Source organism: Excalfactoria chinensis, chromosome 4, assembly GCF_039878825.1.
Source record: "Excalfactoria chinensis isolate bCotChi1 chromosome 4, bCotChi1.hap2, whole genome shotgun sequence".
Lineage (NCBI taxonomy): Eukaryota > Metazoa > Chordata > Aves > Galliformes > Phasianidae > Excalfactoria > Excalfactoria chinensis.
In genome coordinates, this window is record NC_092828.1 from 15,587,241 (window position 1) to 15,604,722 (window position 17,482).

General features: G+C 36.8%; 2 protein-coding genes across 16 annotated transcripts in view; one reads left to right on the plus strand and one right to left on the minus strand.

Annotated features, from left to right (window-relative positions):
• The first annotated feature begins 2,936 nt into the window (after positions 1-2,936).
• Positions 2,937-16,505, plus strand: PACRGL (parkin coregulated like). Of its 2 annotated transcripts, none has more exons than XM_072334046.1 (9): positions 2,937-3,159; positions 4,661-4,818; positions 6,623-6,690; positions 7,627-7,717; positions 9,952-10,086; positions 10,890-10,997; positions 11,917-11,997; positions 13,986-14,102; positions 15,586-16,505. In XM_072334046.1, exons 2-8 carry the CDS (start codon positions 4,678-4,680, stop codon positions 14,040-14,042), a joined length of 681 nt encoding a protein of 226 aa, XP_072190147.1. In that variant the 5' UTR covers positions 2,937-3,159; positions 4,661-4,677; the 3' UTR covers positions 14,043-14,102; positions 15,586-16,505. The 2 variants fall into 2 exon arrangements, with proteins under 2 accessions (XP_072190147.1, XP_072190146.1); XM_072334045.1 differs by having other exon boundaries at positions 15,890-16,505.
• Positions 16,367-17,482, minus strand: part of KCNIP4 (potassium voltage-gated channel interacting protein 4) — a 375,533-nt gene continuing 374,417 nt past the window's right edge. For 13 of the 14 annotated variants that reach the window (XM_072334037.1, XM_072334032.1, XM_072334043.1 and 10 more), the window contains one exon: positions 16,393-16,531. In XM_072334037.1, coding sequence (XP_072190138.1) covers positions 16,484-16,531 — 48 coding nt within the window. In that variant the 3' untranslated portion in view covers positions 16,393-16,483. Of the gene's footprint in view, positions 16,532-17,482 lie in introns of all 14 variants that reach the window. The other variant, XM_072334033.1, reaches the window with a different exon arrangement.

Consider the following 17,482-nt stretch of genomic DNA (forward strand, 5'->3'; position numbering starts at 1 on the left):
TTTGTAGAAGAAACTAAAAATCTACAACTAGGTGTCTACAGTCTGTTCTGTAGTTCACATTTATTTCCAAACGCTGTATAATAACTCCTATTTTTTATAGAGTACTCTTTATAAAGCAAATAGAATGGTGAAGTAAGGAGAAAAACTCTGGGGAATGGTATTTGAACACTATGGAAGGAAAACACTCCTAGAGACTACAGCGTAAACTGTGGACATTTTGAGATGTCAAGGAGAATCTCTAACTTTTCAGAATTATTGGAGAAATAACAAGAATTAGCAAATATATTGAGTCAAGGAAACTTATTTTGTACTTTCATCATTCTTAGTAGGTTCTAAGAGTTATTAGTCCTTAAGTAGTCCCCATTTAGCTAAAATGGCACTTGGCTTAGAAATTTCTAAAATATTTTCAGATGAAAATACATCAACTCATATATCACTAGATGAATACTAACATAGAAAGATGAAACAATCTTTAATGCTGTAAAAGTAAATCCTTTCTTGTATTTAGCAAAGTTCAGCAAACAAAACATCATAAAACCCTATGATTTTTATATGCTTTCTTGAACACTCACATATATATGTGACTGCATTTCTTTTAGTGACTAAAAATATCACAAATTATTTGGTTTTTTTTTGTTTGTTTGTTTTTTTCTTTTGCTTATTTTGATCATTATGAAAGGTTTATGATAGTTAAACAAAATAAAAAACACAGAACAGAGTAAATAACAGCAACTGGAGCCAACGTTATGTAAGTACACAACAGTAAAAGTAGATCATTGCACCATATTTAACACTACAAAGTGATAACATTGTGATGGAGAAAAATACTAAAATAGTTTGCTTTGTTATTATTATTATTATTATTATTATTATGCATATTAATGTCTTGCTGTTAAAGTGGTCTTTTCCTTCTAAATGTTTAAAATTTTACAGACTGGTTTCTATAACAACTAACTAACAAAAATGAGACACATTATGAGAAGTATTTTCTTGTAAACAAAGGCATTTTGACCCATATTTGGTGACCTTATGCCTGAAGATTTGCATTAAGGCAACTTCTTGAGAGCCATCTGAGATGATGTGATGATTTTCCCCAGTTTAAGAGATGAACTGCCCACCATGTGACCCCCCTGAGGGACACCTCTACCAGGAATCCACACTGGTATCTCTCAGTCCTTGATTTGATGCATCATTTCCCTGAAGAAGAGGAATGAAGACTGTATATTCCATGTCTAAAGTATGGCAGGAATCCCTGTTATACTGTACATACTGATGTACTGTAATGCTCCTCTATTTTTCATTTTCCAGGAAACTGACTGAACACTGAGTAAATCTCTGCTCTTGAGCAGAATCTGAGTCTTACTTGTTCTTCTATAGCCAGGCAGTTTCTATGCCTCCAGGAACTCAGTGGGAGTTGCTGACTGCACAGAGCTGATCAGTGGTATTTTGCTTCAGACAACACAGCAGTTCATACCTCCTACTGACTTAGGAATTATAGTACTACTTTTTTTTTTTTTTTTTATCCATCACTGAGCGTAGCTTGTAGTTTGTTCTATACTCACAAAGCTACTACAGCAGATACATGATGTAAATGATACTATAATGACTGAGCCAAAAATAAACCTCACTCAGAAAATCAGTTCTTTTTCATCATTATGGAGACGAGCACACCACACTCTGTTTTTAAGGTGATTTTCAAAGAACTGTAGGATATGCTTTAAAAACACTGCATTGTTCTGAGATCCTCACCAGCTTATAACATCAATTTTTCTATTGGCTTCAGTACTGTGGAACAATAAAAAAACTTCTGTGAAAGCACTGTAATCTCTACTAGTTAAAAGATTTATATACAAAGCAGAAATCTTCTCTTCCCTTCTCAGTTTCTCTAGCATTAATTTCGACAGTTTTTCTTTTGCATTTCCACTTCACACTGATAGAAAGGCATTGAATTATGCAACCCCTGTCCTCGCATCTTCCAATGACTGGCAGATACAAACTATTTATCACAGAATCACAGAATCATAGGGGTTGGAAGGGACCTCCAGAGATCATTGAGTCCAACCCCCATGCCAAAACAGGTTCCCTACACCAAGTATTTATTTTATGTTGGATAAGAGCAAGTATGAAATGTCGACATTGGCCAAAATCTAAGGCCAATGGTAGCTTTCAAAAAAGCAGATGACAACTTTTCAACTCCTTCAGTGCATTTTCCTGTTTTTGAGGAGAACCAAGAGAGCAGCCTATCTTATCCATTAGTGAAGTCACATTCAGTTCCTCACTACAAATTACAAATGTGAAAAAGAATGTGTGATTCTGGAAAGATTGTATCCCACACACTTGAAGTGAACCAGAAAGATGTCTTGCTTGGGAGATTTACTGCAGAGTGCTCAAAAGAATAAACACTTTTCTCCAGGAAAATCTGATTATTTACTGGGTTTGCAGAAGACAAGAATGCATCCTTTTACTCAAAAGGCCATTTACTACACGCAGATGTGTTTTTATATGAAAAAATACTCTATTTATGGCACAAGTTCAGTATGGTTTGAGTGGGCTAACTGAATAACAAATAAATAAATAAATAAATAAATAAAGTATTTTCTGTGCTTATAATTGAAACAGAAATGACTGCAAAGAGATTGCAGCAAGTAATATCAGTATTTTTATTTTTTTTTTATTTATGTCTTTACAGTCCACTCCATTCACCGAGGCTACTGATGGAATCCAAGGGGAAGGCTTGGGCTGGGCACGGTTGAGTTATAACTGGGGGAAAGGCAGGGTGGTAGCAGATATTAGCACTGCGGTGACGAGGACGAGAAGATGACCTTCCCCCCTTCATGCAGCAGCCCCAGGCAGCCGCACATCCAGCCCTCCATTCCAGTCGGAGGGGAGCTCAGCGCACGCCCTTCCACCGCGCATGTCGCGCACGCTCCGCCCGCCCCGGGCTCGGCCTGCCGAGGAATGTTGGGCTCCCGGCGGCCCGTAGTTTCCACGGCAACCGGCAGGAAGCGTGGCCGCGCGTGGGGCTGCCCGCCGCCGGGTCACGGGTTAGACGGGCCGGGCATTGGGGCTCTGAAAAGGGGGGATCGCGGGACACGAAAGATTGCTGCTGCTCCCTTTCTCTGCCCCATCTGCGCTCCGGGAGAGAGCTCATTCAGCGGGGTAAGTGAGCAGCTTCGCCTTTGCAACCTGCTTGCTGCCGGTCTGCTTTTTGTATGTGGCTTCCAGAAACCAAACCCAGGCCTTTTTATTTTTTTTATATTTTTTTTGTTGTTTTGTTTGTTTTTTGTTTTTTCTCCATGTCACTCTGTCGATTCAGAACATGCTTCTGCTGTCAGGTCTCTGCCGTAACTGTGCCATGACTCTCATCTTGCCTGGAGGCCTCCATGTGAAAAGCCATTTAGCCACGTGTTGCCATCTCCTTCTTTGGTAAAAGCTGTGCACTTGGTTTGTACATACCATGCTGTCCCAAACTCCCATCCTTACTTTTGTCCCAAAGGGCTGATCTGTTGGTCGTCATTTATTTATTGCACTTCCTGTGATGGTGTGACTGTGACTTGAAACGCATCTAGAATTTGTTGTTACTTAAAACAGTATTGTAAGTTCTTGGCATGTATCTTAATTACTTCTTGGAAAAGGAGAGAGTCTGGATGCTTCTGGACATGTGGTTCAACAAATCTAAGTGGAAGGTCTTGCACCTGGGTTGTGGCAACTCCCACTGACAATACAAGGATTGAGCACAGCTCTGCCAAAAGGAACTTGGAGGTACCGGTAGATGGGAAGCTAGACATGAACCAGCACTGTGCCCTTATAGCCTGGAAGGCCAACTGTATCCTGCATCAAAAGCAGCATGGCCAACAGGGCAAGGGAAGGGATCCCGCCTATCTGCTCTGTGCTGGACTCACCTGTAGTACTGCATCCAGATGTGGAGTCCTCAGTACAGGTGAGACGTGGAGCTGTTGGAATGCATCCAGAGGAGGGCAAATATGTTCCAATGGATGGAACACCTCTCCTATGAGGACAGGATGAGAGACTGGGGGCTGTTCAGCCTGGAGAAGGTTCTGTGGTGACCTGATAGTGGCCTTTCTGTATCTGCAGAGGAGCAGTTAGAAAGAAGGGGATGGACTCTTCAGTAGGATCTGTTGTGATATGACACAAGAAATGGTTTCCAACTAGAAGAAGGTAGATTTAGATTGAATATAAGGAAGAATTTTTTTACAGTAAGGGTGATGAGGCACTGGAACAGGCTGTCCAGGGATGTGGTGGATGCCTTATTCCTGGAAACACTCAAGATAAGGCTGGACCAGGTTCTGAGTGTCTAATCTAGCTGTAGTTGTTTGTGTTCACTGCAGGTGAGTTGGACTACATGACCTTTAAAGATCCAGTGTATGTTTTTTTGTAAGTTCTAAAGAGACTTCATTGCCTAATTCTGGCCATTTTAAAAGATTTCTTGCCAAAGGCAGGCCGTATTCTGAAAATGTTACCAAAGTGAAGGAGAGCTGCACAGAATTAGGAGATACAGAAGAATTAGGATTCCTTTTTTAATGCACTTTTTCAGATTTTCTTCATTGTTAATGTCAGTCTTTTGACCTGGAGATTGTAACCCTTGATATCCTGTCACATAGGAATGGAATTCAATGTTTTTAATCTTTTTCTATTCTAGGTAGTAATGTTCTAAAAATGTCGTCAGGTGCCCAGATAAAAGCAAAGACTGCAGCAAAGAAAAGCAAGACATCTTCTCCTTTGCCATGTTCTCCAGAACCTGCAGTTAAGCCACAGACGAAGCCCAGTGACAAGTTGAATCCCAAAACTATTGATCCAGTATGTATGGGTGGTGGGTCTTTTGTTTCATTTAAAATCATTGTTTTGTTGGAAAAAAAAAAAAATTCCATACTTGAAGATATGCATGCAGATAATTCTTCTGGTCTAATATTGATAAATGAAACTAAACTTTTGTAATTAATTGTACATTCCCTAAATTACATGCTGAAATGTTTCAGTAATAACATGCTTATTACTTAATTTTAAATAGAAGCATTGATGCAACTATGGCTTGAGTGGCAACTTTTTTTTTTATCTTTCTATGTACCTAAACATGATTTAGGACCAGGAGTTAAAGTAGTTTTCTATTGGTTTATTTCATACAGTTGTAAATTTTGGCACCTGGTCCTTCAGGGGAACAGTTCAGAGTTATGGCTTTGATGAGCCATGCCATGTTGTGCAATGAAACTGACTCTGGTAGTATCTCAAAGATCATCTCGTAAAATCTAACAAAGAAATTGTTAGTGAAACTAAGTCAAATTGTGCACACGGTTTTATCAGTGTGGGTGTAGTTTGAAACACTAGAAAGATAGAAATTAAGATTTCCTGGTATTTCATGCTAGATACTTTGTGACAAGATGTTTAAACTCGGAAGTAGCATTGAGTGATCATGCTAATAAATTAGGTCATATTTCAAACTGATAAGAAACATGTATATGATTAAAAAAAAAAAGTAACTTGGCTTTCCTCCCATTAAGCTCCCACTGATTTTCAGTGCCCACATGCCATCTTGCTTAATGTGTGATGTTATTCTACATCTTGCCAACTTGTAATTTTGTGTATACTTGGATCAGGCTAGAGTTGGAGCAAAACAACCTCCTGCAAGTTACCTGCTGTTGTTGAGTAACCCCACAGCTGTGTGTCAGCTCAGTAGCACACAGCTGCTCACTCTTCCCAAGCAGGATGGGTGAAGGAATTCCAGAGGGTAAAAGTGCAAGAACTCGTGAGTTAAGGTAAAGACAGTTTACTAGGTAAAGCAAAAGCTGTATGTGCAATCGAAGGATAATGAGGAATTAATTTGCTTCTTCCCATCATCAAGAAGATCTTCAGCCACTTCCAGGGAAGCTGGGCTCATCACACATAATGATTTCTTGGGAAGACAACCACCATCATTCCGAAGTCCCCTCCTTCTTTACCCCAGCTTTGTTGCCTAGCATTACACTGTATGGTACAGGACATCCTTTTGACCATTTTGAGGTCAATTGTTATGGTTTTGTCCCCATCTTGTGCACCCCCAGCAACTTGCTTAGCAGGTCAGCTTAAGAAGCTGGAAACTCCATGGCTCTGTATAAGCACTGCTATGGAATAAGTAAAGTGCCCGTGTGCTATCATCAGTATTTTCATCAAAAATCAAAAGCACTTAATCATACCAGCCTCTACAGAGAAAATTATTCCAGCCGTGACACCTGCATATAATAACAATTAAGAAAGTGAGATGACGTTAATCTGTTAAGAGAGAACTCTTAACAGATTTATAACTCTTAACAGATTTACTCTTAACAGAATATTTCAGTCTTAAGATTTGCATGACAAAATAGGAAAATGGGAGCACTGCATCAGGAGAGCATGAATTCTACATTATTAGTTCATTTTTACAACTTTCTCTGCAGACAATTCGGTCAAGCCCTTTTATTGATAAGTGTATCAAATGTGCATTTTCCATCCTATATCTTCAGATTTTTTTCAAGTTATTTTTACAGTCATACAACCAGGCTTCCTTCTGAATAATTTGCAGTTTTAACATGTTCTAATTTTTAAACAAATAACACTTTTTATTTCCTTCTTTTTTTTTGTGTCCTTGCAGTTTGCTGCTCCTTCTAGAACACCTTCTGCATTTGCTGCTACATATGCTAAAGGTGGCATTCCGTGCAGGTATTTCAGTTCTATTAGTTTACTTTTTGTTATATGTATTAGAGTCAGGTAGAATTACACAGATTGATAAACATCTATTCACGGCTTTATACTCTTTGACTTAGGCAGTTAATTTATTTTCAAAGAAAGAAGCAATTTTCCATATGTTTGATACTGGCTTCTTTTTGTTCTTTTTTGTGCAGTGTTAAAACTGTTTCACGAAAGATGCTGATTTCATCATATAAAGATGCTTTTCCTAATAACAAAGATAATAAAATTAGTGTCATTTTATTAAGCAAACATCTTGCAGTCTTTTTGTCTGTAGTAGGTAATCTGAGAATGTTTTCTTGATTATTTCAACTCTTATTTTCAGCAGTATTGGGTACTGACAAAACTACTTGTGTTTTATTTTAAATTCCCTTTGTCTATTACATATTCACGTACATAATAAGCAATTTTGTCAAGTCTTGTCAAGTGGCTGCAGAATTAGTTACGTTAATAATTACTTATTAATCATGAGCACTATTAAAGAAATACACATGCACTATTAAAGAAACCATTTATACACAATTACCTGAAGAATTCCAGTATAGTTTTCTTTCAGTTTCAGCTTTTTTCTTATTAGTTGGTATTTGAGGGAAGTCTTTATTGACAGTTACTAAAATTAGTAGAATTTCAAAGGGAGCATCTTCTGTGTCTGTATGAGATGGATCTGTAATTCTTGTAACTTTTATTTTCTGATTTCTTTGTGGTTGGGATTAGAATTCTGAATCCTGCCATCTTGAAATCTGCAATAATTGCACTTCTGCACGCTCTTACACGTCATTATGTTGAGGTTGTATGTACAATGGCATATAGTCTTAAAAAACTAATGTTTTTATTTCAATATGAATAATGTTAGAAATAAATTGTTTATTATTATATGTTAATTTGTTCCAACTTTAATTCTTTATATAGGTTAATGCATGGATCAGTAAAGCACAGACTGCACTGGGAGTGCCCTCTTGAAACAGTTCCTTTTGATCCTCTTCTTGTAACTCTGGCAGAGGTAAACTGTCTTTGTGGGAAGATAAGCACACAGTATTTATTCCATGTAGTGCTGAACGTACTCAGCTACATTTTTATGTCAGCTGCTGTTATTTAACTGCTGCCGTAGTTGGAATTAGTGGTTTATAATTTATTCTTTGTAACAAGGGATGTGTAAAAATGTCTCAGAGCTACATGTTTCTAAAAGCTAAATAATGCCAGTTTACTTCATGATTTAATTAAAATTATACTGGGAGGAACTGAGGTAGTGGCAGTCTCCAAACCCAATTTAAAACACAAAGCTAAATAAGAAACTAAGAACAAGCTCATTCCTTTATGACCTAAGCATTTATCTGGGATGTGGACACTCTGTGGAGGAAACAAAGTAGGATTTCAGTTCTCTCAAACACGCACAGTGTTCTTTTTTTGTTCATTTATTTTTCCAGTACATACCTTTCACATACATTACAGTCTGGGATCCAAAAAAGTCATCCAGGGACTGTGAAAGCATAACTCTTGTAGATAACACCAATGGTATAGTCACCATATCTGCATAGGACTAAGTTCACTGACTGGATTTGCCTGGGTCTGAGAAAGAGTAGGTATGTTTAGAGAGCACACTGGAGAACTATTGATTCTTTGTCTTGTACCTTTTGGAAGCATTGAAATTCACAGTTCAGTAGTCAGTTTAGCTGAATTCCAATTCACTTTCAATCAGAATACTTTTGTGTGTGTTTGCAATGATCTGTATGCATAAAATGACTGAACTGCTATAGGCTGTTTCTACTTATTTGGAGATCCTGACAGTGACCACTGTGTGAAAAGGAGTGCCCACCTCCAAGCTAGCATCAACTGAAATCTATTGTGGGTACTATAAAGAGTAATTTAAAATTAGTGGAGTTGTGTTAGATTTTTCTCTTACTTTTTTTCCAGTCATTGAAAAGATAGCTGGTGGGTTTCTGTGCTCTTTTGTTTCAAGGCAAATGTTTCACTATTTATCTGCCACTAAATACAAGGAGGCTAAAAAAAATCTTCGTGTGAAAGAGATGCAGACCTACATACAGAAACTTGTGCATGACCTTTTCTCCTTTGTATTTAGGATTGAAGGGATAAAAAGCAGTTGTTCGTTTCTGACCATTGCAGTTCATATACATTCCTCTCTAGAGTTTTGCTTGTTTGTGTTGGTCACTGAAGAATGTTTTTTTCTCTTTTGACCACATGCTGCAGTCTCTAAAATAGATATATGTGGTTTAGCTAGAGATATATCTTTTTCCTTTGGAGGCATCAGAGTCAAGTGTTGTGGAACTAGATGCTAGTGATGGGACTGGAGGGAATGGCCTCAAGTTGGTTCAGGCTGGACTTTAGGAAATACTACTTTTCCAAAAGAGTGGTCAGGCAGTGGAATGGGCTGCCCAGGGAGGTGGTGGAGCCACCATCACTGGAGGTGTTCACGGAACGTTTAGATGTTGTACAAAGGGACATGGTTTAGTGAGAACTATTGGTGATAGGTGGATGGTTGGACTGGGTGACCTTGTAGGTATTTTCTGATCTTGGCGTTTCTATGATTAAAATGGATTTCAGTTACAACGTTTTAAGAACTGCTAACACCTGAAAAGTAGGAATGCTTTGATATTTCCTTCTTTCATTATAATTGATATAATTTCATTATAATTATGATAACCCAGCCTGGCCTTGTATGCCTTCAGGGCATCCAGTTCCTTCGGAAGACTAAACAAGCTGTCAATACTTAAAGTAGCTTGCAGTTCCTGGTAAGGAAATAAGAAAGACTTCCACCATATAACTTCAGTCTTTGAGTTCTGCTGCTTAGGTCATCATGCATATTTGTACCACTCACAAGTTTTTGCAGTTGCTGGGAGACTGTCTTTCCTTCCATTGTTCACCTTCTATTTTATTTTACCTAGCAGTATGGAAACTATTAACAGATATAGCCTAATCTGCTGTTGGCCTTGTTGAAAAATTCCTGTGGTTAGGCAGATTAAAGATAATGAAGTACAAATAGCGAGTGAAATATGAATATTCATAATGTAAGTTTAATATTCAATGTTTCAGAAGAAAAATGGATATTTTGTGATCAGAGTTGTACTCCATGGATCCACATGGTGGAGTTAGTGTATTTTATGTTTTGAATTGAGGTAAAAGAATCTGAACACTGTCTTTCTGTTGTGTGGGACTTTTAAAAGGATGTTTTGTTTAACAGATAACTATTAAGTTGAATATATTTTACATTTGCACCAGGGTCTGAGAGAGACAAAGCATCCCTATACATTTGTTTCCAAGGAGGGTTTTAAAGAATTACTTCTGGTTGAAGGTGCCACTGAAAAAGTCATTCCGCTGTTGCCTCGTCTAGTTCCTGTGTTAAAGGCTGCATTGGTACGTCTTACTCTTCTTGCAGAGACTTTCATAGTTACTTTTTTATTTTTATTTATTTTTTTAGAACTAGGAGAATTATTCTTGTCTGTTCTTCCAGTCACTGTTATCAATCTGATAATGGGGGTGGTAGAGATGACAAAGCACCATAGAAGTAGGTAAGAACGTGATGGTTGCTGGTAGGTGACAAAGCTGTAGTTGGCAGAGCTAAGTTCATTGAGCCAGAAAGTCATTGTTTCCTGCATTTCTCCAACAAAGATAATTATTGTTCTGAGTTACCTAAGAATTACTGTGAGCTCATTACGTTTTCAACTAATATGTTGGTTTCCAATTTTGATTTATCCACCTTTTAAAGATGTTCTTCCTAAGAAGCTGCGCAGCGCTGTACATAGGATACATTTCAAAAGTGAAACATTAGATGTAGTTTCTCTTGCTTGCTGAATGTATTTACTTGCACATTAAGCCTGCATTAGCAGTTTCTCTTTTTATTTTTTTTTTTTTTTAATTAAGTGCAGTAATTTAACTGGCAAATTGTGGAGGCTTTTGTTTTCTACTTTCTACAAAAAATAAATAAATAAATAAATAAATAAAAAATCTGCATTTAATTATTAAATTTAGAGAATATTCAGTTGCATTCTATTTCTTAACTGTTTACAACATTATAAAATGTTGTGATTTTCCAGTAGTCTTAGTTTATTAAAAGTACAGTTATAAAAATACAATCATAAAACAGAGATTGCATTTTTGAAGAGCTTGTGCACCTGTCTGAATATTAGTCTGATAGGACTTCTTTTCTTCCATCAAAGGCCCATTCAGATGATGAAGTATTTGAAAGGGGATTAGATGCTTTAGTTCAACTGAGTGCTGTTGTTGGCCCATCTCTTAACGACCATCTTAAGCATCTGCTCACAAATGTAAGTTTTAATGCTGTAGTAAGAGATTATATATATTTTTATGGTACTTCTGTTGAGATGTTTACTGTAATATCTGCACATTGGAGGACTCAGCAGTTCCGTGAAAAGCGTTACTTCATATATTTCTCTGTGTAAGTCCATCATTCCTGTATGGTACAGTGACTTTAAAAGTTCTAACTGTGCAAAAACTGTTTTTAATGTAAACTGGAGAATAATTGAAGGGTTTTCTGTTTAAAAAAAGATCCAGCTTTTTGAGCCTGAGCTGATAATGTTTCAAAGAATAGAACCTGCGTTTATTGCTAATCACTTTTGTACTTCAAGTATGAACTTTTTCAAAAATCTGTGAAAGTGTCAATAAATGATCATAGGAAAATATTTCTACTTCTTTCAGATGGGAATTCTGCACATGGAAGTTTTATTCAGTAAACTTCAAGTTCAATTGGGGAATGTATTTTTATACCAAATCCTTTTGTAGACATCCTTTTGTAGATTTCCCTCCTCTATCAGACAGTCGTGGTTTAATTCACCTTTCTTTCAAATAGAATTTTTACAGCAAAATTTAAGAAAGAGAGTATCTGTGATAATTTTTTTGGAGTATTTTCACTATAGTAAATCCTGTTCGGTGCATGTGAAAAACATGTTAACTTTTCATGTGGACAGCCTTCAAGAATGACTTTGTATTGATCGATTCCTCTTCCAAATTTGTTTGCTAAAAGGGAAAAATTTAAACTGTTTAGCTTAACAGATGAGGAACTTTAACTGCTGAGCTTACTTTGAATTTATGTTTCGCTCCTTCTGCCTTGACTGAGATCCATACTTTGGCATCAGCTACAAGTTATAAAATGATGTTTCTTTCAGCTTTCATTTCCCAAAGAAAAGAGAATGGGCTACAATCCTCTTTATTTTATTTCTCCAATAGCTTTCAAGGAGATTAATGGACAAGAAATTCAGAGAAAAAATCACTGCTGCTTTACAGAAGTTGGAGCAATATGGTGGAAAGGTGAGTTGACCAGACAATAATATGTAAACTGCATACTTGAATGCATCTTTATCAAGACAACTTCCATATCTAGCTATCAGATTAAAAACCCCGTTCAGAGAAGTATTTACTTTAACATGTCACAGCTATTCATATTGTGTAAAACAGAGGACTTTTTTATTATATTAAACTGTGGCAATTCCAGTCTGCTGTAAAAATAGTTGTTTCAGTCCTTTTCAGGTATTAAGTGATGATAGAAATGACCTTAAATCTACACTGCATGAAGCATATTCTGCCAGTTAGCTTCTATTGTCTCCCATTTTCTTATTTCTCTCTTTTATTTGTTGTCACCATTATTTTAATCTTCTCAGAGCAGGAAACACAGGGGGGTGTTTCAGTAAAATATTCCAAGGGATCAGTAGCTACACAAGAAACTGAATGGCCGTACTCAGTGCATCAATCTGCATTTGAAAAACTCTTATGCAGAGCCAGCATCCATCCATGTGGATCCCTATCAATGTTATTTGCTTGGAAGATGTTATGCTTCTTTGTAGGAAGTTTATGCAGCCTCACTGGTTAAATAAATCACTCTCTGTGCTTTCTTTTGAATTCCCCACTTTTCTGGAAAGTCTTTTTCGAGGCTTTAGAATGGGTGTGGAGTGGGTTAATATCCAGGGTGCTTTATAGGAGTGTTTACTTCAAGTTAGGCACCGCAGCACTTAGGGAGTAGATTTTCACGCTGAGTTAACAGGAAGGCTTCTTGTACAGACGATAGGGTAGGGTAGATACCCGTGAAGAGTGATCCATGAATTCACCAAATGTTAAATGAAAATTGCTCCTGGCCCCTTTTGACACCTGACTCAGGCTGAATATTTGCCTTCCTTAAGTGCACCTGGGATGAAGGCTTTGTGTTCCTTTTTCTGAGCCTAAGTGCTTTCCTCAGCACTCTTTTAGCACTTGCTAAAAGAAACAATTTGCAGTTATTGATGATGTCTGACCGTTCCCTAATAGCTTAGTACTTAGGTCACTTACTAAGAAAATCATCTGAGTTTCTCACATTTTAGCCCCTCTAGGTTAACCCAGAGGTTAAAATCCGCAGTTACGAGAAGTATTACAGTGCTGAACATTCTGTTCACAGCTTTTGTTGTACTATTCATTATTCATCGAGAAGAAAAAGTGAGAAAGCACTGGCTTGGATGTTCATCTAGAATGGAAAGCATTCTAATGACCCCATGAGCAGTTGCATGTATGATATTGAATGATCATTGGCAAAGAACGTAAATAATGTGGAGGGTAGGGACCCTAAATGTAGGTCTTACCATTTCTTAGCCTTTTTTTCTTAATAAGCAACCGTATAATCAATAGGCAGCAGCTCATTTTTAGGGGTATTCATATTCATTTAAGGGTTATAGGAATGTTCATTTTGCAGACTGGTATCATCACAAAGCGGCATGAAAGTTCCTGATTTGTGTTTAGTGAGATAAGAAGAGGAAAATTACACTTCCGATGTTCTGAGGATTTAAGTCCAGATAATAGAGCCGATCCAATAAATCATTAAGCAACCTCTAATTATTATCTCTGTTAAGTAACTTACTATTGCCTATCAGATTGCTGTATGGACTTTCTGCACATTCTTTAAGAAAAAAAGACCCCCCAAAATAAGGAAAGAAGCACCTCAGTTGTGATCACAGTCGATGACATTACATAGTACAGCTAATGAAATTATCAACTATTAAAAAATGAGTTACATACAATCAGTACTTTTTATTGGAAATCTCTTCCAGCATATCACTCTCCTTCATTAGTTATCACTATGCTGCTATTTTTTCAGTCCATTGTTTTCAACTCTTTTGAAAGTAAATTTATTAGTAAATAATAGATTTTAGTTTTCTACCATTTTGTTTTATAGCAGTAAAGGCAACTAAGAGTTTTGAAGAGACATAGAATGCTCTCACATGTAATGCTAATGCACCTCACTTTGTTTAAATGCGTTCTATTTTCATCATCAGGCATCGGTGACTATTATCAAATCGAAAATTCCAACCTATTGTTCTGTATTCCCCTGAGCAAAAAGTGATTTGTGAATTCAAGTCTGAAGATAAACTGCCAGTGAACATCACTTTGTGGTATGCTATATTCTCTTAAATTAATCACAGTTCTTTTTCAGTATAACAGAGAGTGGGAAAAGTCCCATAAGTAAGTTTGTGAATATATGATTATGAAAAACTCTATTAATTCTCTATTGGCTGCTATTTATGTATGCATTGTGCTCACAAAGACATTGGATATTATTTCAAAAGCAGAGCAAATATAAATGTATATTTTGTTATAAATTACAATTTCCATTAATGCAGCTGCATAAGATGTTCTGTATATTTATGGAACTCAAAATAATTTGGCTGTAATTACTTAAATGGAAGTTAACTTTGTGTTAAATTACATACGCTTTTGAAGCATTTAACTTACTCTGGGCCATGGGCATGCATGAATGCAGTTCTGGTTCATCAGGACTAAGTGGATTAGACAGAATTGTAAGAACCCACCTAGACTTTTTTGAGAGTCAGCTTTTGAAGGTATGAAGCCAAACATACCTTACATGTAGCAAACAGAGAACTTGCTCAGGGTCTGCCCAGCACACTGTTCTCAGAAGCCAGAGCTGCATTTGTCCATTGGTGAGCTTGATTCCAAAATGTTGTTCAGCAGGTCTCGTTAAATAATACTGTTCATGTGAAAACAATTTCAGAATATTCAGAAGATTATTGCTGGCTGGCTAAATTTAATTCGGAACAGTTCTATTCTGAGTCAATATATATATATTAAAGCTTTTTGAAACACATACATTTTGTTGGCAGAAGTCTTAAATCTGAAGAAATACAGCTATTTGTTTAACAATACACACAAAAAATTGCTCACATGCTGCTTGTTTTTCTTTGTTTACTTTATTTCTTATATTTTTTTTGTACAAAATGTGCACGCTTACTTAGTTTACACAAACACTCTAAAGCAAATTTCAGGTGTACATGTATTGTACTACTCTTATCCTACACTGGTGATAGCAGAGCAGCCTTCAACATGCCTCTAACATCCCATCTCTACACCAGAATAGATACCTGATTTTTTTTTTTTTTTTCAAAAGAATGTTTACAACATTCTTTCTACATCATTAATCCCATTTCACGGTTTCTGCAGCAATGTCACAATGAAGATTGGCCTATCTCTGAAAGCATTTCACCTATTGGGAAGTATTGGCATCAATCTCTGGACAGAATATCTTAAAAATTACATGTATTGGAAGGGGCATTAGTTTATTTTAGGTATATACATTTTTATGTAGTTTCATATTTAAGGTTTCTCCAATCTTAATGAAGAAATGATCCTAAAAAATTTAATGCACTTACCACATACAGATAATATTTTATAGTTGAAGCTTCTTAGTTGTTTGTTTTTTTTTTTTTCCTGAATCTTAAAGATACTACAAAAATGCTGACAGAGATGTTAGCTCAGCTAGGAGTCATTAGCAGATGTTGCTATGTTGTGATTTTCATTCTGCACACTGAAAAGGGATGAAAATTTTAAAAATAACTTTTTTTTTTTTTAACTTTATTAAAGGCAACAAGACACAAACTCATGGAAACAGTGGTAGGAACTAGTTTTCTTCATAAAAAAATTCAAATTCTGAAGACTCTTAATTTTAAGCAAAGAACTTTGTTTACATGTCCAAGAAGAATTAGCAGCACAGTATGTAGAACATGTTGATATTTTTGTCATGATCAATTAAATGCATATTTACTAGATAGGCATGATTGTTAGAAGCTTACCAGTGTTTGTTAGGGAACAGAACTACTGAAACAATCATAATTTAAATGTGTTTGCTGTTTAACACTTCTTCCTCTCAAGTTATCTATTTTGCTAGGTTTGGGAGGTGTTTCTGAAGAGGACAGAAGTCAAATGTGAAAGGCAATTGCTGCAAGCTGTGCACTGGACATCAATGATAGCACTTTAACTCAAAGTATTAATTAAAAATATGAGGACTACACCATAAAACATGAAAAGAAAATATGTGGTAATGCCTCTATATAAATTAGAAGCTGAAACTTAGTTTGTATGCTTAAACACCCAGAGCTGAATCCAGTACAAATGTGTAGCAAAACTAAGAGTATTTAATATCCTTGTGTGATTAAATCTATTTTATCTAAGGTTTGGAATGATAGTAAAGATGCATGTCAGGTTCTGCTTTGAGGGGTTTGAAATAAAACACTGACTTCTCAGAACAATCTTGCTAAGTAGCCACTGCTGAAGTACTAAAATGTGTAATTTTGAAAGATTTAGGGAGAAAACTTTAATTAAAAAAAAAAAAAAAAAAAAAAAAAAAAAGACTTATTTGCATATTGCATGTCTCAGTATAAAGCTGAGTAACTTTATTTATGGTAAAGTGGGAAATCCATCTTTTAGATTATGTTGCAGAATTGCTTATATTTGTCCATTAGTTGTTGACCTAATGCCTTCATTAAATCACATTTTCAAAGAGCTGCATGGACCGCATTATATTCTCATCCTGTGAAAAACAAACACACAAAACAAACATCAAAATCATACACCATTACAAATACAGTTGGCAAATATCTATAGTGAAACTAGGTGCGACGAACTGTACACATGTAATGACAACACCTGTTTTTCAGCTTGTTTGGAGAAATTCTTAGCAGAAAAAAAAGTGATTAATGGATATACTCCTAATTTTGGAACCACAGAGATTGGAAGGGACCTCCAGAGAGCATTGAATCCAACCCTGCTGCTAAAGCAGGTACCTTACACTTTGTCACACAAGTAGAAATCCAGCTTGGACTTGAATATCTCCATAGAAGGAGAATCATAGAATTAACCAGGTTGGAAAAGACCTTGAAGATCATCAAGTCCAACCACAGCCTAACCATAGTACCCTAACTCTAAAAACCCTCTGCTAAATCATATTCCTGAGCACCACATCCAAACGGCTCTTTAACACATCCAGGGATGGCAATTCAACCACCTCCCTGGGGAGCCTATTCCAGTACTCGACTACCCTTTCTGTAAAGAAGTTCTTCCTAATATCCAACCTAAACTTGCCCTGGTGCAACTTGAGGCCATTTCCCCTCGTCCTGTCACATGTCACTAGTGAGAAGAGACCTGCCCCACTCTCACTGTAAGCACCTTTCAGGTACTTGAAGAACGTGATAAGGTCTCCCCTCAGCCTCCTTTTCCCCAGACTAAACAGCCCCAGCTTCCTTAGCTTCTCCTTGTATGGCTGATTCTCCAAGGCTCGTTGCCCTTCTCTGGACCTGCTCCAGTACCTCCATGTCTTTCCTATGCTGAGGTGCCCGAAACTGAACACAGTACTCGAGGTGAGGTCTCACCAATGCTGAGTACAGGGGCAGGATGACTTCCACAACCTCTCAGGGCAATCTGTTCCAGTGCTCCATCACCTTTACCATAAGGAATTTCTAATGCATGTTCAAGTTCTGTTCAC

Coding starts and splice junctions, on each gene's coding strand:
- PACRGL (XM_072334046.1), top strand. CDS start 4,678: ATGTCGTCAGGTGCCCAGATAAAAGCAAAGACTGCAGCAAAGAAAAGC. Junction 10,087..10,889: donor CTGTGTTAAAGGCTGCATTG/GTACGTCTTACT, acceptor CTTCCATCAAAG/GCCCATTCAGATGATGAAGT. Junction 11,998..13,985: donor TGGAGCAATATGGTGGAAAG/GTGAGTTGACCA, acceptor TTTCATCATCAG/GCATCGGTGACTATTATCAA.